Raw genomic sequence first — 25,702 nt, forward strand, 5'->3', positions numbered from 1 at the left:
AGTAGTAGTAGTAGTAGTATTGATGAGTAGCTGAGTGTCAGTGAATGAATTTACCACGGTGCTTTTTAAATTGCTTGATTTTTTTTTTAACACTTTTGTCTGCTTCTCTGTGGGAAAAATATCTTGGTTAAGCTAAAACAATGGTGCTGCAGGTTTAAGAACGAGTAAGCATTGCTTCCAAAGAAAAGCAAAGTGGGCACTATGGACTTCTGATAAAACAAGCAAGTAGATTGTGCTTATAGATTTCATTTTTCGAAGAGTAGATTATTAGGACAAATTTAAAAGATTTAATGAGAACTTTGAAAGGACATGTTATTATCTTAATTCAAACTTCCCTCAAAGAAAGAAAAACTTTTTTTAATATTCACGTATTTCATCTTTGTCAGTTCATAAAGATTCTAAATGTCATGAAGTTGGCAACCATGGACTGCTTCTGTGCTGACCCCACCTACCAATACATAGTGACGCAGTGACACTCTTTGGCACATAACAAATATTCGTTAGGTTAAGTTGAGCTTATTCCAATTGAATTTTCATTTTTTTCCAGCTTTATCAAGATATAATTGACATATAACATTGCGTAAGTATAAGGTGTACAACATCGTGATTTGATACACGGATATGTAGCAAAATAATTATCACAACAAAGTTAGTTAACACATCCATCACCTCGCACAGGCAGCATCTGTGTGTGTGTTTAGATGTGGCGAGAACTTTTAAGATTTACTTTCTTAACAACTTTCAAGTATTCAATACAGTTTTGTTAAGTATAGTCACCATGCTGTACACCACATCCCCAGGACTCATTCATATAACTGGAAGTTTGTACCTTTTGACCACCTCAATCCATTCCCCCCCCACCCCCAATCCGCAGTTGAATTTCCAAAGTTATTTCTACTCTATTGTTACTTACAAAGAAGATTAATAATGTCTAATTTTTTTAAAAAGTGTTTCTCTTCTTGCCTCCCCTAAAAAACATTTTGAAAATCATTCTCTTCCAGGTTAAAATCAGTAGCATTCAACCATGTCATTTCTGATTTTACATCTCCTTTTTTCAAAAAATAAATTTAGAAGATATGTGTAATCATATGAAATCCTGCTTAATATTTATACCCTAGAGGAACAAAACCTTTGGGAGTCCCTGCAGCAAGATAGTGTTAATCCAGTGCCATCCAGAGATCAGAGATAACGTCTGGTTTTTTGTGTCAGAGGCTTTGCTCTTCATAAAGTCAAGTACTTAGAGAAAAATCCAGATCTTTACCTTCTTCCAAACCTGCTCTCTATCTCCCTCTCTCTCATGCTCGCATCCCAGGAGAAACATATCTGAATCTGAGGCTAGCTGCTGTGCATTTGGTGTACTGTAATGCTGTATCCAAACACAATGCAGGCTTAGAACAGTTCTTTTTGTATATTCCCTTTAGGGCGACGTTTTATTTTTTCTTGACAATTACAGTGGTTGGAAACAGGGGTTACATCAATAATGTTAAATTTGTCAAATATTATTTGACTAGGGTTCTGAATAATTTGAGTCCTGTCAAATAAATTATAGGAAAAATATCTGAGTATTTTGTAAATATGGTAATTTGGCTGCTCCAGTTTTCTATTGCTACAAAATAAATTATCCCCAAATTTAGCAGCTTAAAATAACAGCCATAATAATGTAAACCACAGTACAGTGGATCAGGAATTAGGGAAGACTCAGCTGGCTGATTCTTCTGCCCCATGTGGTGATGACTGGGGTCAGTAGGTGGTAATCAGCTGGCAGATGGGCTGGTCTAAATGGCCTCACTCACATATCTGGCACCCTGGCAGGAGTCTTAGTCCATTGGAGCTGCTACAACAAAAGTATCATAGACTGAGTGACTTAAACAGAAAACATTTACCTCTCACAGTTCTGAATGCTGGGAAGTCCTAGATCAGGGCAGATTCTGTGTCTGGTGAAGCCTGCTTCCTGATCCACAGATTGCCATCCTCTCACTGTGTCCTCACATGATGGAAAGGACAAGGAAGCTCTCTGGGTCTCTTTGATAAGGGCACTAATCCCATTCATGAGGGCTCAGCCCTCATGACCTAATCACCTCTCAAAGGCCCTACTTCCAAATACCTTGGGGATTAGGTTTCAACATATAAATTACAGTGAGGACACAAATATTTTGTTTATAACAGCAAGGGTGGCCAGAAATCTGGGCCCAGCGGGGACTGTTCCCTGGAGCGCCTATATGTGGCCAGCCCAGCATGATGATCTCAGAGTAGAGTCTCACAAGAGAGAAAGTAGAAGCTGCAGTCTCTTAACTACCTGCTCTGGAAACTGACAGCGTCCCTTCCACTGTATGCTATTAGTCACAGCAGTGACAGAGCCCACCCAGATTCAAGGGGATGGGACATAAACCCCACCTCTCAATGGGAAGTGAGTCAAAGACTTTGCAGTGATCTTTAATGGGCAAAGGAACCCATTGTGAGAAAATAATACAGTTTTGTATCTCTCGGTAATGAACTCATCCATCAAAAAGCAGTTATTATCAAAACATTAATTTAACATGCAAAAGAGCACCAGCTATACATCTTAAAGTCATCCTTGTGCCTTCTACTCCCTTATTCCTCACATCAATTGCTGGCAATACTTCCACCAAAATATCTTGCCAGTCGGTCATCTCCTTTCTGCTTCCACTGCCCAGAGATAGTGCCTTATAGTAGCTAACCTTTGTTGTATGCCAGGCATTGCGCTAACTACTTTACAGGAACCATCTCATTTGATTTCCTAATGTACCACTATTAGGTAGAGATTGTCATAATCTCTACTTAATAGATGAAGAAAATGGGCCTCTGTGTATTAAGTGACACATTTTTTTTTAAATTAATTAATTAATTAATTAATTTTTTTTTTGGCTATGTTGGGTCTTCGTTTCTGTGCGAGGGCTTTCTCTAGTTGTGGCAAGCGGGGGCCACTCTTCATCACGATGCACGGGCCTCTCACTATCGTGGCCTCTCTTGTTGCGGAGCACAGGCTCCAGACGCGCAGGCTCAGTAGTTGTGGCTCACGGGCCTAGTTGCTCCGCGGCATATGGGATCTTCCCAGACCAGGGCTCGAACCCGTGTCCCCTGCATTAGCAGGCAGATTCTCAACCACTGCACCACCAGGGAAGCCCTAAGTGACACATATTATCTCTCAGGCATTTAGTGGACAAACCCAAATGGAAACCCAGGCACCTGAGTCCATCTAACCAGAGTCAGGTTTCCTCACTCCTAACCAGAAAGTGCATGCTGATGTGGGCAGAATGCCTTGACCCAGAGGTGTAGCTTTACCTGCAGGCTTTGAGGGGACACCTTCTTGCTGAGCTGCTATACATGTCTCTGGTATGCTAATAGGGTCGTCACATCTCTCTGTGCATCAGAACCTCATGTTGAGATACCAGTTACTTCTAATCCATCCAAATGTCATTCTGCATTTAGAAACAAAAGTTATGTATACTGCTTGAGCAAGACAATAGTCCTTTGCTTAAAGAGAAACAAAACGTGGACAACACAGGAGATATGTAGAGAAAGGACCAGCTGATCATTAGCTGACATACTAGAACTGCCCTGGTTTAATTGGCAATAGATAACAGCTCCAAGAGCACAGTTAAAAATAAAGTTCCAAATATTTCAAAATGTAAATGGCACGAAGATAATTAAGATAGCGCAGGATGGCAGCCTCTGGAGGAACTTATGGCCATGTTGTGACTTAATTGGTTTCAGAGAAACTTACTAACTACCAGCTTGGTGTCATAAAAGTGTTCTGTGTTCTCTTTGCTTTGGAAAGAGAGAGAGGCATGGCTTCCCCCAGCCCCAAAGGAGAGAAAAGGTTCTCCTGACACCCGGGGAGCTTGACCGGTGACAGACTTGCCCAGCAGGTGGGAGGCAAACTGGCCAAGCAGGGACGCGCTTGGCTGCTCAGTGGACGCAGATGGACCACGCACACCCTCTCGCCATCTGGGGTCTGGGGCCCGAGGATGACCCACCATCCGCTTGCTGGCCTGTTCCAAGTCCCAGGGCTGAGGACTCTGGCCTTCCACTGCCACTTTCTCACCTTGTAATGTGTCTAAACTAGACTCCTAAAGGCAGCTGCTGTGAGCATGACCCTTTAGAGTGGAAATGCAAAATATTAGAGGAATTTTCTGAAAAGCTGCTTTTCTTTTTGTGACCCTGGGGAATCCAGTCATGTACATTTAGAACAATGGAACAGAGGAATCGATTGAGGGGAGGGATGATCATATTATAAGAAGACATGTATTTTTTTTCTACTTATGGTCGTCGATATACCAGTTATTTGTGTAGGTTTATCTGGCCTTCTATCAATTAACTTATTTTCACAAAAAAACTTTGAGGAAGAAAAATATGAGCCCAGAAAACCACTATTTACGTCCCTCTGCCAGCCTTCCTCTCATTCTAACCAACAACTTGGGTATGACTATAATCAGTGCATACATGTGATTTTATCCAAATGCTTCCCACACAGTTTTATCTGAGCTTTTCCAGGAATTAGAAGAATGCATGTATTTCTTTATAAAAGGAATATAGAGCTTCAATATATTGGGGTACATTTATACTAGTTAATGATTTATCAACAGGTAGTTTGATTGATTAATAAGAACTTCTGTAGTTGATCAGCACAAAGTCATTGCTATTCTTTGTGTGTGTGTGTGTGTGTGTGTATGTGTGTGTGTGTGAGTGGTAAAAAGCACATAACATGAAATCCACCCTCTTAACAAATGTTTAAGTATACAATACAGTATCGTTAACTGCATGCACATTACTACTCTTAACGATGGTTCTGAGGTTTTGAGCCAATCTATATTGGCCTTTGAGTCTTCAAAGGAGACTCTAATTTTACTTATTAAAGTGATTTTTTAGTGTATTTCTTAAAAACTAAACCAGATAGCTTAAGGTAGCATATTCCGACTGGTGATCTAAATTAAAATAAAAATAAATACATATATCTACATCTAAAAATGTATCACCTTAAATTAGTTTGTATAACAAAGCAAATGAATTGAGATAAAGAATGGAAATTCAGGGCCAACCAATTTGAGCAAATGTGGCCATTTGATTACATGTTTAATATACAAGATCATCAGTAGGATGGCCATTTTCCAAGGCCAAGCAGGCAACTGCTTGAGAGAGGGTCACCCTTTTCATGGTTGGAGTCAAAAAAGAAGAGCTGAGTTTGCAGACCCCAGAAGCTAAAAGGTGAGCTCTGTGGTGGGAGAGGAACAGGGAATCAAAAGATTGAAATCACCAAAGAGAAATTTCTTGACTTTAGGATACGAATCAAACAGCTTTTTGCGTTACTTATTGAAAGGAATGTCTGGTAGAGAAGGGACTGTTTTAATTTAAACAAGAGAAGCTTCTCAGAGATATTTTAGACCCCATCATTTCCAACTGTGACAGTTTGCTGAGTCCTTCTGAACCAACCCAAAACTCGTCCTTTTTGCCCAGAGCACTACTGCCTACAGACTTCCGATAGAGCTAATGTTATTACTACCGCAACTCAACCCATTCGTGTTGGATAAATATACTGTGATAGACCACTACTGTTTGTATAATGATTTATGCAAATACTTGTCTAAAACACACAATTAAGTATCCAATAGTTATCAGTTTCTTTAACTGCATTTGTTGGATAACTCCATAGGACCAATTCTTTTTCCTGTACAAAGATTCCTTGTTCTTCTAGCAGAATACACCCGTCTAGAGAAACTTGTTCATTCATCATAATTAATCTTCATCAAAAAGCCTGTTGGAAAGTCTAACAGTAAAGGGGATTATTTTTTATAAATACACAACATAGATATAAAGATATAAAAGAAACAGCACAGCTCTCAGGCCACCTTTTAAAACCTTAAAGGAGAAAACATCTTTAATATCAAAATACTACAACCAAACAAGGTGCATCCTCTGTCCATATTGCCAGATAATTAGGTCATTAAGATCTAGAGAAATTACTACTTTTGTTATAAGATCCTGATGTGGCATACACAGATAGATCTGCATTAAGGGAAAAATCAGCAAATTTGTTGTTAGAGTTTTTTATGAGTCCTTGTTCACACTTAAGTTCTTCATGTGACTTGTGTCCATGAGAAAAATATGGGACCGAGTACAGTGGATGGGGGTGGGATAGCGGGACCTCCCTGACACTCAAGTGCTGCCCTGGTTGCTTTTAGTCTCGTTCATTCCATAGGGAGGAGATCAAAGACCCAGTTATGAGGTCTGGCTGAGAAAGCCAGTTGATAGTATAAAAGCTGATGTTCACAAAGCCTGATGTTCTTTAAAAATGTGACTCTGCTTCCCAGACAACACCTTCTTATAAAAATTCATCTATCTTAAAAGGTTTCTCACTTGCCTAATTCATAACTACTTATAACCCTGAAAAATTTTTGATGGTGGCCTTTGGTTGAGCACGGTAGGATATGTAATAAAAATAAAATTTGGTTTCCTCACACTAATACTAAAAAGCAGCTGCTATAAACAGCATGTTACATTAATAATATATTACATTTAGAAAGCGGATTATACGATATCTGTATGGTATGTTTTCAGTTGCATGCTTAAAATATTCATGCTCAGAGGAAAAAAAAAAAAACACAGGGCATATACCAAACTGTTTATAGTGTTATTCTGGGAAGTGGGATTGTGGGTGTATTTCTCTCCTTCATTTTTCTTTTCTGTATTTTCTAAGTGTCTGATAATAAACATGTATTATTTGGAAAAGGGACAGCGTTTTAAGATTGGCTCCCAAGAGCTTTAACAATTGAAAAATGTGAGGGCTATTGTGTCTACATGTTAAAAGTCTAGGCTGCCCCAACTAATATGGTAGCCACTGGTCCCAAGGGGATATTTTTAATTATATTTAGGTTAGTTAAAGGGAAATTACTTTATTAACCATTTAATTCTTCAATCACATTAGCCACATTTCAAGTTTCAATAGCCACATTTTCATCATCACAGAAAGTTCTAGTTGTCAGTCCTGGTGGAGACAAGTTACCAAACTATGCCCTGGATGTTAAGAACAAAACTGGGCCAGTTTGCAAAGGAATGGGCATATTGCCTCTTATGCCACTCACCGTAGACGCCGGGAGACTCCTCATCCCAGGTCCCTTTTATGCACCTCTCTAATCTTTGGCCCAGTAAGCTCAGAGGTTTTTCCAACAGCCATCCAGCTGCTTAGTGGCAGGGTTGGGAACCCAGGGCAACTCACTCCTAATTCACAGCTCTTACCTCCATATCGCTATTAGCATCTTCTCCAGAAAACTAAAGCTTCCCAAGCAGTACTTTAGTTCAGTTCAGTTCAATATAATTTCATAGACATTTCTTGAAAGCTTACAATGCGATAGGCACCATAATAAGCCTTGAACATGCAAAACCAAGTAAGAGAAGTTTCTCTATTCCCAGAGCGTGTCAAAGTGTTAAAAACAAAAGGGCATGCTAGGTAGAGTGGCAGCACCAAGAAGGGACAGGTCTGTCCTTCTTGGGAAATCCAGAAATGCTTCATACACGCAGATATGCTTAAGTTGGGTCTTGACGATAGCGCGTCCCCCAAACTCTCACATTTACACGTCTTCAATATTCTCAGTTTTCTCCATACTCCAGAAGAAAAGAGGTTAACTCCACCTTTGAACCTGACCTGATTTTTCTTTAACTTCACTTGAAAGAGTTAGGTATATTCAACTCTCTTAATTTGAACTTATTTTCTCATTTTCAGGCCTGGTTCTATATATGTAAAATAATTTTAAGCCTTCAAATGAAATAAAATAAAATACTCCTGTAAGACTGAGTCATCAATTCCATTTTGAACTATATAAAAGCAAATACAAAATTTGAATGAGTGGTCATTTTTCAGCCGGTCATGTGGGAAATGTTTAAACGCAGGTTAGAAGCTGGGGTTCCCAGTTCTCAAATAAATCATGTTCCTGTGTTTTAACAGATGCAATGCTCTTGGTGGCAGAACGGCTGGAAGGACCATTCAACATTGAGTCGGTCATGGACCCAATAGACGTCAAGATCTCTGAAGCCATCATGAACATGCAAGAGAACAGCATGCAGGTGTCTGCAAAGGTATTTGCCTTAGTCATTTGTCTGCTAATAAAGAAAGTGCAGTAATCTAAAACTGAAGTAACTGGATATGTCGGCCAGGATTATAAATTCTAATACGTTGTCCGTGAGCTTTTCCTGTCCCGTGACAAATTTGCTACTTCATTATAACTGTCTAACAGAATGGCATTGAGAAAGGAAGCAAGCTTTTAGTTTGCAGTTAATCATGAAGAAATTATTGGCTGCTAAAAAGTTTTGGAGAGCCCCAAGTATATTGACTAATCCCTCACACTTGTGAGCAATTTGGGGGGAATTTTCTTTTTAATGGTTGAAATTTCTGCACACCCGCACCCTGTTCTTTCTCTCTAGGAACTTCTAATTATGTCTTCAGCTGCACAAACCAGGCAAATGTTCTCTATGTTTGCTTGTAAATTTTTAAACATTCCATCTGACTTCCTTTTTTAAGACTATAATGTAACCCTCATTAATGAACCTTCAGAGGAAAACGCCCCTTTGTATGAAGTCAAACCCACATTTTTTAAAAATAGTATATTTTTATAAATCAAAAGAGATGGAGATTCTGGGTTTGCAGCTGCAGAACACAAATATCAGGAGTACAATTTTTTTTAATTTTAAAAAAATTTTTATTGGAGTATAGTTGATTTACAATGTTATATTAGTTTCAGGTGTACAGCAAAGTGAATCAGTTATACATATACATATATACACTCTTTTTAAAATTCTTTTCCCATATAAGCCATTACCAAGTATTGAGTAGAGTTCCCTATGCTATACAGTAGGTTCTTATTAGTTATCTATTTTATATGTAGTAGTGTGTATATGTCCATCCCAATCTTCCAGTTTATCCCTCCCACCCTTACCCCCTGGTAACCATAAGTTTGTTTTCTACATCTGTAACTCTGTTTCTGTTTTGTAGGTAAGTTCATTTGTACCCTTTTTTTAGATTCCACATATAAGTGATATCATATGATATTTGTCTTTATCTGTCCGACGACTTCACTCAGCATGACAATCTCTACATCCACCCATGTTGCTGCAAATGGCATGATTTAATTCTTTTTGATGGTTGAGTAATATTCCATTGTATATATGTACCACATCCTCTTCATCCATTCCTCTGTTGATGAACATTTAGGTTGCTTCCATGTCCTCAGAATGGGAGAGAATATTTGCAAACAATGTGACCGACAAGGGATTAATCTCCAAAATATACAAACTGCTCAGGCAGCTCAATATCCAAAAACAAACCAATCAAAAAATAGGTGGAAGATCTAAATAGACATTTCTCCAAAGAAGACATACAGATGGCTAAAAAGCACATGAAAAGATGCTCAACATCACTAATTATTAGAGAAATGCAAATCAAAACTACAGTGAGGTATCACCTCACACCGGTCAGAATGGTCATCATCAAAAAATCTACAAACAATAAATGCTGGAGAGGGTGTGGAGAAAAGGGAACCCTCCTACACTGTTGGTGGGGATGTAAATTGATACAGCCACTATGGAGAACAGTATGCAGGTGCCTTAAAGAACTAAAAATAGAGTTACCATATGATCCAGCAATTCCATTCCTGGGCATATATCCGGAGAAAACCATAATTCAAAAAGACACATGCACCCCAATGTTCATTGCAGCTCTATTCACAACATCCAGGACATGGACATGCACAATTTTTATTTGTCCCCACCCAGCTGAGAATAAATAGGACCTTCCTTAAGCAAAATTTAGAAGTTTGCAGTGATTCTCTGGCCTTTTCCTTCATCGCCCCTTTTATCCACACTGATGACTGCACAGTGCCCTTCTGTTCTTTTCACCAGTCTCCCTGTCCTGAAACACTAACCAAATCTGCATCAGTCCTTTCAACCTGATGACGGAGTGATTGCATTTTAATTGAAAGTCATTCACACAAAAATATGTCAGGCAAAGAGTTACATGTTTAGCTTTCTTCAATTTTTAAAATCCTTTGTGGAAAAGATTTCAAATATAATCAAAGAGAAGGAGACAGGTGGTAGGGAGGAATTGCAGAGCAGAAAGAAATCCACGGAATCTGGCTAGGTCTCCTTGGCTGAGTGTGAATCAAACTAGCTTTGGGCTGAAAGTAGGGTAAGAAAGAATCTGGCCTGGGTCCCTTTCTCTCTCTCCTTGGGAGCCAGATGGGCTGAGAGTTTCATAGGCCTGGTTTCGGGTTTTAGTGAGCTTGGGTTAGCCTGTGTAAAGAAGGATGCTCCAAGGTGCCATCACCTATTGGGGAAATAGCACATTTGGGAGTTGCATGAAAAGCCATTTTCTTTCTTTCCCGTGAAAGAAAAGCAATTATCTATCCCTCTCAAATCTATTGCCTAGAAACCAATTAATGTTGTTTTGAGAGGCCAAATATCCCAGCAGTGCTTGAGTAACCAGGCTCGATGGTAACTGATGTTCAAAACAGCCCTAGAGAAGAGGGCATGAAAACACAAAAGTGTCTGTGGTTTGAGACCCATCACACACTCCTTAGAAGCAGAGCTTTCCATTGGTATGTGTGCATATGTGTTCAAGTCAACTTTTTCTATTAAAAATTCTCTAAGAGGTCAGATGGACTCTCTTTCATACCAGAATGCGGATGAGACATTTTTATGGAAGTTGTCCAACCACATTATAATATTATGGCTGCTAATAAGGCATGCACTTTGAAAAAGACACCTTTCGTTGTAAGAAATATCTAAATCAAGAATAGAAATAATGGGAAATTCCCTGGCGGACCAGTGGTTAGGACTTGGCGCTTTCACTGCCATGGCCCAGGTTCAATCCCTGGTCAGGGAACTGAGATCTCACAAGCCACGAAGCGTGGAAAAAATAAATAAATAATAGAAATAATGTAGGGCATGTAAGAGTACACTCATGAGAGGATACAGTCTGGAGGATCATAAAACAATAGTACCAAAAATCTCAACTAAGCTAGAAACCAAAAAAAAAAAAAAAAATATATATATATATATATATATATATATATATATATATATATATATATATATTTGGTAGTCTTGACCTAGAGAGAAGGAGATGGAGTGAGTTTAGGGAGGGGAGAGAGAGGACAGCTAAGCTCTGTAGGAAAGAGGAATGGAAGACAGGGTCTCATCTAGGGGACAGTATGGAGAAAGGACCAAAGCCAGCCTTTAGTATGGTGCAGAGGTGGTTAATTAGGGGGTTGAAATTTGGATAACTTTAGCAGGAAACACCAACAGGATCTGCTGATGGAATGGACATGTTCTGAAAGAGGTTTTATTTCTTCAAGGGAATGGAATTTGGAAACATGTAGTTTCATTTTCCACATAAGCCACATCCATGAAATTATGCATGAACTAAAGTCTAAAATCTACATTCTAGCTAAGAACTGGATGGTTGAATTTTTCCTTTTGCCAAGGAACCGTCAGTCATTGTTGATAAACAGTCTTATCAAATTTGAAATTCTGGATTTCCAGATTTTGCCTCGAGCATTCGCATAACCAGCGACTTTGTTAATTTCTGATAGCAGAGCTTCCGGTGAGTCCAGAAGCTATTCCCTAACTGGGGGGCCAGACACCCTGAGGGTTGTAAAGCTCACAAATTAAAATGACTTTTTACTCCAGGATACGATTGGCAACTTCTCCTTGGAAAATCATTTACCTTATTACAGTAGCTCCTGATGGAAGTCATTCCCAGAGGCTCGTTGAGAAAAGCAGCAATGTTTATAACTACCAGCTCATATGGGTTGAACGCTTACTGCCAGGACTGTACTGTGCTTTACATGGTTTATATTATGTAATATTTATAACAGTGCTTGTGATGAGATGGATCTTCCCCCTTATCTTCCAAATATAGAAACTAAGCCTTAGAAAAGTTAAGGAGCTTACAATGGTCTCATAGTGTGTGAAGGAGTACACACAGGAGTGTCTCATTCCAGATCCCACGTTGCTCATCTCTACATCTTAATGATGCAAGTGCCTACAGAGCCAATCCCACACAAGGGTGGGATTTAGTAAACATTCACTGAATGGATCAAGTATTAAGAGAATAGGGAGGGTGGGAGGGAGAGGCAAGAGGGAGGAGATATGGGGATATATGTATATGCATAGCTGATTCACTTTGTCATGCAGCAGAAACTAACACACCATTGTAAAGCAATTATACTCCAATAAAAATGTTAAAAAATAAAAAAATAAAAAGCAAAAAAAAGAGAGAGAAATTTCAATAGCCTTCAGTAAAAACCTGCCTGAGACGGTAAGGAAACAGAGGCGGCAAAGCCAGAATTCAAGTTGTCTGTCTTTCTCTCTGATTCCCTTTACAACTATACCCAGTACTTCCCACCATGCTAAATGCTAATGAAATATTTCTCTTATTAGCCTCATCATTCATTGCTTCCGACCTTTCCTAGAGCTTTAATAGTACAAAATATAAAAGTCTACTTTTCTCTCCCTTCTTCTATCTGAAGGCAGAGAGGAGCACATCAGTTTCAGATACGAAATTCCCCTCCTCTAATGCAGTAGTCCTCATCATATCTACAGGAGGGAACAGCTCATTTTTTTTATTGAGGTATAGTTGATGTACAATATTATGTAAGTTTCAGGTGTAGGAACAGCTAGTTTTTTGTACCTAATCAGTGAGATCCTGAATTAGAGAGATTGCAGATAATGAAGAGATCTATTCTCATCATGTGTGTTCAGGCTCAAATTTTAGATATGTTTTTATAGGTAGAGTCACATCCTTTTTCCTTTCCCATTTAGCCCACAGCTAAGCTGTTTGAGGGTAAGGCACACGGATATTCCTTTCAAAAAATACATTGGCTATTCCAAGTTGTATAATCAAGTTACAATATTTTGGTAATAACATTATGGCATTTATTTCAAACTCTTGATTTGTATGTCCTTTATATAATATTATATTATATATATTATGTAATTTATAACATATATCATTATATTAACATATAATATTATTTATATACATATTTTTAAGACTAGGGACAATAACATATTAAAATTTTTCTTGGTTTCTTTTTGCACAAATAATCACTTAGTAACAATGACAATCATCATGGTTACCATTGGTTGAGTACCTACTATATTTCATTCAGTAAATACCCTTCATGTACCAGGCACAAGGAATATAGTAGAGGACAAAACAGATTCTCTGCCCAAGCGTCAGTCTCTTTTTAGATGCCTTATGTATTTATTTCAAATCCTACTGCAATCTTGTAAAGCATTCATTTCCTCATTTTATAAGTAAAGAATGTTAAATTTAGAGAGATTAAGTTGCTTGTCTGCGGTCAGGCAACTAAGAAGTGGCAGAGCTGGGATTGCAGCCCAGAACTGTCTGATCCAAAGAAAAAGATTTTCCCAGCAAGCCACTGTTTCCTCAGTATGTATCTCCCCACCAGGACCAGATGTACTGCAGCATTGGAGGAACCAGCCATCTAAGGGAAGACTGTTGCTTGAAACGTGCTACTGATGATGGTACTAATGATGAGTGTTTCTGATCAGTAGGGAAACCTACTGAAGAGAAACACAAGTTGTTCGTTCTTCAAGCCCCAACCAATGCTTATTACATTCACCAAGTTCACAATCTTCATCAATGACAGGAAAGGGTCTTCATTATCCCACCACTTCTGTTAACCACCCAAATCAAAGGAGTTCTGAACTTTGCAGGTTTGAGAAAATTCTCCAAAGGAAAGGAGAACTAAACTTGCTGAGTCTCTCTGCCTGTGAATTTCAGATGTGTTGATAATCTCCTTTCTATCCTATCAGGGAAGATGAAACTGATCTCACTATATATAATTTAACTGTATTAGGAATAATTTCAAACCTAATCCAGGAAAAGATTGGTTTGTCAGATATAATCTAAATTAAGAAAGGAGACTTATTAAATTCCAATTGAAACCATCCATTCAATTAATACTTATTACAGACGAGGGTAGAACCCATTACAGAAGAGCAGCATGGCCTTCAGTTACTTAATTTTCTCCAGACAATTCTTTCCGAATCTACAGCTCAGATGAAGATGAAAAAAGCTAAGAGAACAGAAAGGAGAATGTAATAATTTCTGCCTTTAGCTAATGGGTCTTAGTTTCCTCATCTGTAAAGAGAGGGGTTAATGCAAATGTCCCCTTTCCAGCTCTATCAGTTTACAGCTTTATGAACATTATCTCTTCAGTAATGATTAGGTTTCTTTTTCTAGCATTCAGATATTTTTCTTTTCTCTGGAACTTCTTCCTTTCAAAGCATTCAGGTATAAAATTCTGGGAGTTCACATGGAAAATATATCTTCCTTCAGATATAAGGACATTGATTAGAATTAGTTCAAATAAGTATATTTTTATTCCAATAGCATTTACCATTCCTTTCTTTGAGCCCCTGTGTTATGTGTGCCCTTCTTAAGGCAGTGGACACATTATTCCTTGTGTTATGGTTATTTGTATACTTATCTTCTCCTTCCCGGAATTATAATTTATTTTACTCACTCTTACATTCTACAGAAAACCATTCTAACATGGCATTTTACACATGGAAGCAACAATACATTTTGTCGAGTTGAATTCAGAACATGAAAGTATAATGCCAGAAAGGCTTCAACAATAAGGAATAGAAAATACCTTAAAATATACTTGAAGTTAGTCTTGTATTCTTTAAAATAGCATAAACGTTACAAGACCAGATTTTGACGTCAGACAGCCCTGGGATCTGGTTTTCACTAGTTGTGTGAGTTGGGGCAAATTATTTATCTGTCTAAACTCAATTAACTCACATTAAAAATGAGGATGCTAGTAGTATCTACTCATAAAGTTGTTTGAGGGTAAAGTGACATAATCCATGTAAAATGCTTAGCGTGGAATTTGTCAAATCAAAACTACTCATCAAATTAAGTATTTTCATTGTTATTATGGAAAATGCCTATGCTACGTAAATTCTAAAGAGCTTTGACTCTGTGGTTTTGCCTCATCCATGATGGTCTGTCAGCTTGTCACTAGCATCTAAGATCAGAAGAGCAGATTTGAGAGTCACACACCTGCATTTGAATCCACTCATGCATGGCATTATTTTCAATGGCAGAGACTCCCCTGGAAAGGGACATATATTTCTGCATGGCCTACGACATGGCACGTGGCACTGAATAAACGTCTCATCAACAAGGCCTTTGGAGGAAAGTGGGCTTGAGGGCAGAGCGGAGTGGATGGAGGTGACGACAGCAACCCAACTCTTGTCCGTGCCTATCGGTGGCACTAATGCCAGCAGAGCAAAGGGTTTTAGAGGAACGTCAGCGGCCTCAGCCTAACCTCACATTATTCTTACATGAAGGGGGTAATTGGCCTATTCCCTTGACAAATGGTTCCGTCCCTTCTGCCTGATCTCTGAGAAAAAAGCACACGGCCCTTCACTTTATAAAGCTTTGAGTTCTATTTCTATTTCCTCTTTTGTTTTGAAAAGAGCAAGTTCTCAATGACTTCTAGATTCAGAATACTTTTTCTGTTTATTCAAATTTCAAAGCTAGTATTCTGCCCGCCAGTTCTCACTTATAATATTCCACCAAGAAGCAGTGACCTTGAAACATCTTTGATTCTTTGATTTCTTCATTTCTCTACAGAAAACCAGAATCTGTTTCTTTCCTGTGTGTTAACATCACTGGACCACAAAGCCAGGTTTTTCAGATGCTAGATACAAGGTGGGGAAAAAGACACCTTTTTTTATAAAGTGAAATGAACGTTTGAAAAAAAATGCTTATGATGCATTTATGGGAAGTGCATCCAAAGCAAGATAGTTTTAACTTTCTTTCCACATAAAAGGTTTTTTTTAAAAAAATGTTTTTTCTCCTTTTGATTATAAAGGGAAACTCCTGATTATCTCTAACCTTTGGATATTTAAGATTTTTTTTCACTTTAACTTCAGAGCAAAAATGAGAAGATTGCATTTAATGAAGTCTACTCAAGAATAGGTGATTGAAACTCATTTCACTTTTTAACACTCAGTGCGTTCTTAGAAACAGAGCAAGATACCCTCTTGCTTTCCTGAAAGAAAGTCTTCTTCCAAACTCCTCCTGCCTTTACAGAGGAGAAACTGCTTCCCTAGAGCCATGCTTCCCATGGGCAGCAGACTACTGCATTAGAGGAATTTCAGTGGCCTCTGACCAGTCTCACAAATACACAGTTACCCCCAACTCTTAGCACTTTCCTTCTACTCGGGACTATGCAGTTTGGTTTGATACTGATGGAGTTATTACTCCAGCCAGCCTGTAGTTAAACATGTGAAGGAGGTACCTCTGTGAGTTTATAGCAACTCGTTCTGCCAGAAAATTTGGAATTATATATGGCTTTCTGTAGGTCTTTTTCTTCTAACACATTTTACTCCCCTCCTTTATTTTGCCTCCTTATTGTCACAGAATATATCTTAAATATCAGCCAAATAGCTGAGATGCCCTTTGAAAATCAATCATTTCTTTATTTATACATGTAATCTGTTAACTAAACAAAATGTTTTTAAAACACGGTGTTCATGGGGGAAGGTGACAAAAAGAGTTCTTGTGTAGAAAATTTGAAACATCTCAGACACAGTTTTCTGGGTTGGCTACAGCAAAGGTAGGAGTTTTCATCCCAAATCTCTCTCCAGCCCAGATTACTCTCCTGATTACACCTGTTTATCCAACTGTGTGCTACACACTGCCACCGGCCACCTCAAACCTGTCCAAAACCAAGCTCATTTTCCTCCCATTAACCCTTCCTTCCCCAGGTTTCTCCATCCCAGAGAACGCCCCCCGCCTCCAGCTCTTGTGTCCTAGCTAGACACCCAGCTGACCCCTCAACTCCCCCATCCCCTTGGCCCTCACAGTCAATCCATAATGAAACCCATTAAACAGTCATTCTAAATTTCTTTTGAATCCATCACAGTGGCTCCCCTAATTTTATCATCTCAGCACATGGATTATAGCCTCCTAATTAGTTCCCTGCCTCTGGCTTTCCCATACTCCAATCCACGCCCCACGCTGTAGCCAGAGGGATTGCTGAAAATGCTAATGTGTTCACATTACTCCCCTGCTTAATATCTTTCCGTGGTTCCCCGTTGCCATTCGAGTAAAACCCAGACATGTTCCTGCACGATGTAGTCCTTGGCCTGCCCCTCTGGGTCCACCACTCACCACTCTCCCCACCTTAAATTATTCAGGTAACTGTTGAGCACCGATCGTCTGCGAGCCCAGTGCTAGGCGCTGTGGACATGGTGGTGAATAAGACCAACAACAGAGCATGAGTCCTAGTAAAAGTTGTAGTCTAGGAGGTGAGAGAACCTCTATGTGCACCAGACGTACAAATGGCCTGGGCTCTGTTGCTTGGAAGAAGCATCCTTTCTCATCTCTAAGTTTTTGCACGTGCTCTTCCTTACCCTGGAACATTCTTTCTACCCTCCCCATTCCCCCACCCCAAATACACAGCATTCACCAGGCATAGTCCAACTATTTCTTCACTTTCCTGGCAAGATTCAGTTGTATACTGGGAAGTGTTTGCACAACCAGCTCTCTGTGCAGAAAACATGCTAGTTTATAGTGTTTGCCAGTTTCTGGGGTGTAAGTTTCAAGCTACCAACATGATGTCAACTGAACATAGTAGCAGACCACAATGTAACATTTCCCCCTTAGGGGCACACTTGGCATACTTGGCTTACATAACCACAGGAGCATAAATCATGGTAAAATAATTAGGAAGTAATGAATTTTCAGTATATATTACCTTTGATTTTAGTATAATTCATATCATTTTAAGTGTATACAATCTAACTTTTAATAATCACTCTGTTTAATGACTGGCTTGCAAAATTCCTGAAAATTTAACACGTGGTCTTGTGAGCCAGTGAGAGCCGGTTCCAGCACATTGCTGCTCTCCTGGGATGCTTTCTCTGACTCTCCAGTCTGGGTCAGCTGCCTCCTGTGGGTGCTCCCATAGCATTTACTACATTCTACTGTAATTGCCTGATTTCTTATCAGAACCCTCATGAGATCAGGGACATGTCCAGTTGCCACATCCCTAGCACCTACGTCTGTCCTTAGTGACACTCTACAAAGATTCACTGAATAGTAGTTTGAATGAATGATACAGAGCCAGGCTGTTGAAATTTACACATTTATGTAAATTCTGCAAAGTGATCTTAAAGAATTGCTTTCAACCTTGTAAACAAAGAGCATATGAAATAATCATTTAGTGAGGCCAACAGAGTTAGGGGTTTTTTTTCTCCCCACACTCAAAATATGTTTTGTTCAGCTCCTTGTCACTCCTCCCTGCTCACCATTTCGGAGGCAATAGCAAGGTGTTCTGCTGTTGAAGGAATGCAGAACCTTCCAGGAAAAAAAATCATCTTCTCCAGCAAATGGAAGGAATTTGCTTTTACTGAAGAAACGATTCTAGGAAGTATGCAACCCATCTGACAGATTTTCTGGAAGCAAGATGCATAGGCATCAGGAGTAGATGTTTAAAACCTTGAAACTGACACAATCACTGGCTTTTGAAAACTGAAGCCAATGAATGAAAAGCAGCCAAAACCGAAAGTGCTAACTTGACTTGATTCAGTCCAACCCAGAATTCTCTACACAGAATCCTGGACCCATCCAGGGACTTTGAGTTTGCCAACGAGCTTGGCCAAAGGATCACTGTAATCAATCTTTAAGGAAACAAAAGCATGAATCAGAGAGCAAAGAAAAAGAGAGGAAGAGATGGAGAGAGGAAGTAGGGGGAGAGGGAAGGGAAGAGGAAAGAAGAGAGAGAAGAAGAGAGATTGTTCGGAGTCATAGGATGAAAGCCTGTTTTCTTGAAAGGCAATCCATCAGGAAAATTGGCACACTAATAAAAGTAAAAAAATAAAATAAAATAAAAAATGCTGATTTTTAAAATGTTTGTATGATGAGTATAATGATTTTATATCTAAAGAAAGAAGTCATTATTAAAATGTTTTAAGTTTATATTCAGGAAAACACTTCTTAGGATATTAGCAGATTGTTGTTAGGAACCAGAAAAAAATGTGCAAAAATGAGGCCCTGGGGTGTCTAGTTTAATCTTGTGTCATGGTGATGATGGAGGTCTCCTTGCTACTACTTCTAATGAAATGAGTTTTTTTAATATTTTAACTTACTTGCATCTGTTGAATGAGGATAGGTGGACGCACCCTTGACACCCATTTCAGTCTTCACGTTTCACTTCCGCTTTGAGCTGAACCTAGACGATGAGTGACTGGGCTGTGATACAACTGTGTGCAGGCTCTGCAGCTTTTTACAGGATGGGGAGATCGGGAAACAGCCGCTTCTCTCCAGAAGACCTGCTCTCAGCTCGCCTACCAACAGTTAGAGCCAAGCCTATTTTATACACAAAGTCTTCTGCTCTCTAATTGTCTCATCAAGCACAGCCAGTAGCTATTATCAGATGAGCAAGAAAGCAGCTTTTTTACACAACAAGGTCCTACTGTGTAACACAGGGAACTATACCCAATCTCCTGGGATAAACCATTATGGAAAAGAATATTTTAAAAAAGAATGTATATATGTGTAAAACTGAGTCACTTTGCTGTGCAGCAGAGATTGGCACATTATAAAGCATCTATACTTCAATTAAAAAAAAAAAAAGAACAAAAAAGAAAGAAACCAGATTTTTTGGTTCTAGTTATCAGTTAAACCAAGTTGGTGATTTGGTTTTGCTTTAAGTTGGCACAGTAAGTGGAGTAAAGGAGATATCTTCTTTTTTTTAATATGGATGGATAATTCATCATATTTTCTGAAGCCTAAGGAAGAAGGGTTCAACTTTGATTTTGAGATAACTGACTGCTGAGATAAGTGTATGAAACACGTAGCCCTGAGTCTGGTCCATCATAGACACTCAATAAGTATTATTTCTCTTTCCTTTCCTGTCTTTTCTTTCTCATTACAGAAATCTACCTCCTAATTGACTTCAATAAATGTTTGCAAAAGGCAGAAATTATAACTAAAAATTTTACTTATTCATAATCTTTCATTTCTGATTTTTTAAACACATACTATGTGCTAGGAACTCTTACAGATTCTGGGATACAATGGTGAACAAAATGTATAAGATCTTATTCTTCATAGATCTTAAATTATTCATGCATCAGCCTGCATAGTCCCTGGATTTGATTTGTTACCTGTTATTGTCCTATTTGATTATAGATTACGTCAGTAAAATAATAGTACATCTTTTTACCTCATTGCTTCAGTGTCTTTTCTAAGCATCATATTATTTTATCTTCACAACAGCCTTGAGATTTGGGGACAACATAGTATCCCCGCGCCACACAGGTGTAAGGAGAAAGATGGAAACCAGGACTCCAAGCTTTTAGACTCTTATTGGTGACCTTCCTATTATACTTGTCTCTCATGAAAGAAGTGGCCACACTTGGACAAAATATATGTAGAGCCCATCAGATATGATAGCTTCTGTTTCCTTGGGAACAAATGGGATAGATTTGAATTCCCCAAGTGGTCATCTAACACACAGTTCATTCATTAACACTCTAATGTAAATTAGAATCTAATAAGTAAATAAAACATCACTCTCAAAACATCAAGTCCAATTAAATCTAGGTAGCATAAACTGTCACCCCTACTACTATACAAGATTAGAGTTTTGTTTGCAAATTTCAAAATGATGTATGGGAATAGCAACATCTTTCCCACCAGAATAAAAACCCACTGAGTAGAAACTGAGAAGATAAATTTTTTAAAAAACACACACACACGGGCTGAGACAGGACTACTGTGCAGCCGTTGCTTCTCAGATCGCCAGTAATGACTTCAGTGAATGTACAATCAACCCGCAGAACATGAGGGAGACAGAGAGGCAAAAGCTTGGATGCCTCTGAAAAAGTGCACACTGTGTTATTTATTTTAAGGAAATATGTTTAGGTGCTGCGATGTTCTTAAAGGAATAATGCTTGTACTCGGAAACCTGAGACAGCACTCCAACCTGTTCTCACCACACCCCCTCTCTTTCTTGTTTCTCCAAACAATAAAATGTCTCTTCTTTCAGCACTTTCTATCTTTAATGTCAGCTTCTTTCATCTCAGAATGCCAACATACTTCAGAGATGTTATCTTAGTAATCCTCTTAAAAGAGAGGATTCCCAAGCTAGATATTCCCGAAATCCACAGGTTTTGCGAGTCTGCTAGGTGGGAAGGATAATTTCTTTGTACCTCTGTAGCATCTGTCTACACTGGGACTTCCAAATACTTTTCCAAATTATCTAATTATCCTTTTCAATGTTCCTTGGAGGGAGTCAGGCAGGAAGCAGTACTGATTCTGTTTTTTCAAGGAGCAGAGCTAATGCTTTGTTCCACGACAAGGTGACTTAGCCTGCAGCCATATCCTCTGGAAAGTTCTGTTTTAAAGAGGAGACCTGTATAGTATTTCTTCTCTTGAGTTAAAGGTAGTGGAGCGGGGAGTGGCTTCACAAATACCTCTAGGTAAGTGCAGTTACATCTGAATCACTTCTCCTCTTAGCTAATTAGAGCAAACTTCCCAGTGTGTCCTGGTATGTTCCCTGGAACACCTTGTAAGAACTTCCTAGAGAACCCTTGGCCAGATAGTTTTGGAAAACACTACAAATGAGCTTCTTCCTTTTGACAAGTCAGAACACGTGTTACCCTGGTGAAGCCCTGATAAGGTACCTCATTTAACTTGGACACATGGAATCCATTGCTTATGTAACAGCTGTTAACAGCCTGGGAAATAATATTTTGTGGAAGACATTTAAGAAACATCAGCCCAGACATTTTTCCCCCTCAAATCTCCTTACTCAGAAAACAGAACTAGAAAGAACCGATCGCAGAATGATATAATTGGCTAATTATTATCAAGCACTTACTTTTCCAGACACTGGCTTCTATTTTCCTGCGTTATGTATTATTGCATTTTATCATCACAGCCTATCTGTGTGGTAAATAATATTATTATTCCCATTTGACAGAGGAGGAAACTAAGGTTCAGGGAGGTCCTCTGAATGCTGACGTGGCACTGGGCTGTCCTCAGCTCCTCCTGTCACCTGTCTGCATACCTGCCCTTGGTGAGTGCAGCCAGTTTCAGGGTTTTAAATACCCTCTTTAGGCTAATGATCTAAATCTGCATCTGCAGTCCTGACCACTCCCTGGGGGAGAACCTTGATCTACAGACTCATTGAAACTAAGACCTTTCCCCTGCACATTATTCCTCATCTGTTTCTACCCTTATTCAAAATACAGAATATTGGGGCACCCAGACCACCAGGAAGAAGGTTCACTGGTCCTTTATAGGAATATAGCCCCAGACCTCAGGAGGCCCAGAACTTTGCCTAACTATCCTGCTGCTATAGCAGGCTCAAAAACATTGTCTGAGACAGTCCAAATGTTCTGCATGGGAATTCCTTCTGTCAACGACCCCATGAAACCCAAGTTTGAAAAATATTTTGTCTAGCGAATGGATTGCATGTATTGAAAATGAAATTATTAATTTTCACTTTGTATGTCATCTAAGTTATTTGACGGATATATGCTGTTTAAGATACATTCTCTACATGAGAATCATACAGGTGTTTTAAATCATTCCCGAACAAAGACAAGGTGAGCTGAAAAACAGTTCTTGATCCCTAAGCTTTGCACTTCCACACTAAAGGTTATCTCTTAAGACAATTCCCTTTTTCTAAGGGTATACTAGAATCTGTGCTGAAGGCCCTTCATTATTCATATCTTCACATATTGTGACAGATTTCTGTGAAGGTCTCCATCTGATTATGGGGTTAGGTGTTGTTTCCATAGTAATTAGAAGTCTGTGTCTTCAATTTGGATCATAGATCATAGACCCAGCAATTTCTGCACTGAAATCATCTTCAAAATCCAAGCCTGATATAAATAACAGAAAGCTACGAGCAGAAAGCTGTATAACTCACCTATGTTCTAGCCTTATAATTAACACTCTCCCCCAAAAACAAAAAGAAATCATACACGTGGTAAGGTTTTCTGTTACAATGAAATATCTCCCCTGGAGCACTAATATTCTTTCAGGGCATTTCTTGTTCCTTTGATTTAACTTAAGCCAGTGAGCCAGGTTCTTCCCAAAAGGCAAATTAACAAAGTCTGTTAACTCTTTCCATGTGCCCAGCTTCAAGAAATCTCAGCAAAGCCATTAATATTGTTTTGCCCTAGGCTTTATACTTTTTAAAAGTCAGCTGTCATTTTCGAAGCAATCCAAAATAGCACACTCAACCGAACCCTGGAGCTTTGGAAATGCTAATGCCCTCCATCAGCAATGACCCTGCTGCTGGGAGGTGATTTAGGCGGTGGGCAGAAAGGGGCGCACTAGCTTTATCACACTGGTTTACACCATCGGCTTCAGAAATTGTGTGAGAGAAGAATAATCAATAGTGTGTTAAGGCCAATCTCGAGGAATGCCGAGACAAAGTACTCCCGCTCTGCAAAGTGCTGAGTGGAAGGAGAACTTTTGAATACAGCAAAGGAGAAATCAGCTGTAGTGGTAAAACTAAATGAATTGTGTCTCAGGATGGAATTTGTCATTGGGAATGGCACTCAGGAGCCCTTGTGTACTTCAGTGGAATCCCATAATATACCTGATGAAAAACGCTTGTTTTAGAGTTAAACAACACAGAGTCAAATAACAAAACCAGAAGGAATGCATTCCAAACACACACGTGTACCTTAAGAACTGGAGGACATAAATAGTCCTGAAAGACTGAAAGACTGAAACAACTGACTCTTGTTTACTGAAAGAAGTATCCAGGGTAGAATAATCTCCTGTGTAGAAACGGAAGAAACGCAAAGTTGAACTTCATCAAAACTTCCTGAAAATGTTACTGGATTTCCTGTAATTCTGTCAAAGGGATTATCTCTTGATAACCAGCAGAGAGTGCGAAGCTTCTAAAACTGGCAAAGGAGGTATCCCCACACCGCCCTGAGTAAAACCACTGTGGAAAAGAACTAGCAGCGTGGTCCCTGAGATCATTACAATAGAATGTTTGATTTCCCATGGCAACCCTAATTGTGACATGAACAGCTGTCAACAACAAAATTAGAGGAAACTGTCATTATAGGGAAGTTATCCACATTTGCTTGTCCTATTTCCACATCACTGCTCAAGAGAGTGTTTTCAAAGAATTCTTCTATTAGAGGTTTTTATTACTCAAAGAGGAGACACTCAAGTTATTGGCCTTATATGCTATACATGAAATACATTTGTCACAGTAACAAGAATCCCAAACGAATGTTTCTTGAATGCCAGATTCAAGTACATGAAAATGTCTGGGACATAATTTCTTTAATCCTGAAATCATCCTATGAGATAACTATTACAATTCCTACTTTTAATACAGTCAATTCTCATTATTTGCATAGTTGTGTTCTATGAGTCGCCACAAACCCTGAATTAGCAAATACTGAACCATTGCTCCTACGAGAAATACAGGGTTAGGTTCCTGTAAGCTTTTAGTCACATTTTCGTCAACCAGTCAATCCATAACCTTGTTTTAGGTGTGTCTCTCCTGAAAGACACCTTATTTGATACATATTGTTGATTCGTTAACATTGAACTCACAGCCAAGTTCACTGTAACTCATGCCTGAATTAAGTTTATCTAACTAATACACAGTTTTCTCCGAAAGGCACATCACAGCCTTAGGAACACTAGACAGCACTTCAGCCCTACGGTCGCGGGCCGTTTTAAACTGGGAAATCACCGAGTAAAACACAAAAGTATGGAAAAAATGTGGCACTAAATAGACCACCAAAGAGACACATGTTTACAGCTTGAGAGCTGAAGCAAAAAGGCAGAGCTTCTCCTTGTTGAACTTCAGCTGTGAACATGCACTTTGCTGCTCTGCCCATGTTTGCGGAAGTGTTTTGAGTATTGATTTGGGGATTACAAATTAATTTTAATGAATACAATCTTCCCTCGGTATCTGCAGGTGATTAGTTCCAGGAGCCCCCGCAGATCTCAAAATCAAATTTGATCCGAGTTTGTTTAAATTTGCAGATGTGAAACCCATGGATACGGAGAGGGTTGACTGTAGGCAAATTCACAAAAACGGAATCTGTAAATAATGAGGATTGACTGTATACGTAGAAAATAAGAGTCAGGCCATAAGTCAGTCACTCTCTATCTGACGGAGTAATTCTGTTTCATTGGTGCTTGTATTTGTTTAAGTTTCAAGATCAGAGTTGTTTTGGAGGTAAGAGTTCCATGAAACATGTGGGAGCCAGTGCACTGAATGCTTTGGCATCATAATCTTAGGAAGAAACTCATTGTATAACTTTCGTAAACTTTCAATGGTTCTTCCAGGTCTTTCAGGGATGTGGCCAACCCAAACCTGCTCCAGCCCTCAGATCTGCTCGCTCAGCTCCCGAAAATTTTAATACACGGTTCAGGCCTTACAATCCTGAGGAAAGACCAACCACTGCTGCAGGCACGAGCTTGGACCGGCTGGTGAGTTCTCCCGTTGTGGCCACTTTCTGTTACCAAGGTTATTCTTTAGAAGACGTAATGGGATTCTGAAAAAGCTGGTGGTAAAAGTCATCTCATTCTTATATCTGCTCCTGGTCTTAATTAGAATATTGAAAAGTAATGAGATCTTCCTTT

General features: G+C 39.1%; 1 protein-coding gene across 2 annotated transcripts in view; it reads left to right on the forward strand.

Annotated features, from left to right (window-relative positions):
• Window positions 1-25,702, forward strand: part of GPC6 (glypican 6) — a 1,053,117-nt gene that overhangs the window by 938,131 nt on the left and 89,284 nt on the right. For both annotated transcript variants that reach the window (XM_082366026.1, XM_082366027.1), the window contains exons 5-6: window positions 7,961-8,091; window positions 25,406-25,549. In XM_082366026.1, coding sequence (XP_082222152.1) covers window positions 7,961-8,091; window positions 25,406-25,549 — 275 coding nt within the window. The remainder of the gene's footprint in view (window positions 1-7,960; window positions 8,092-25,405; window positions 25,550-25,702) is intronic.

Source organism: Balaenoptera borealis, assembly GCF_965194805.1.
Source record: "Balaenoptera borealis genome assembly, chromosome: 18".
Taxonomy (NCBI): domain Eukaryota; kingdom Metazoa; phylum Chordata; class Mammalia; order Artiodactyla; family Balaenopteridae; genus Balaenoptera; species Balaenoptera borealis.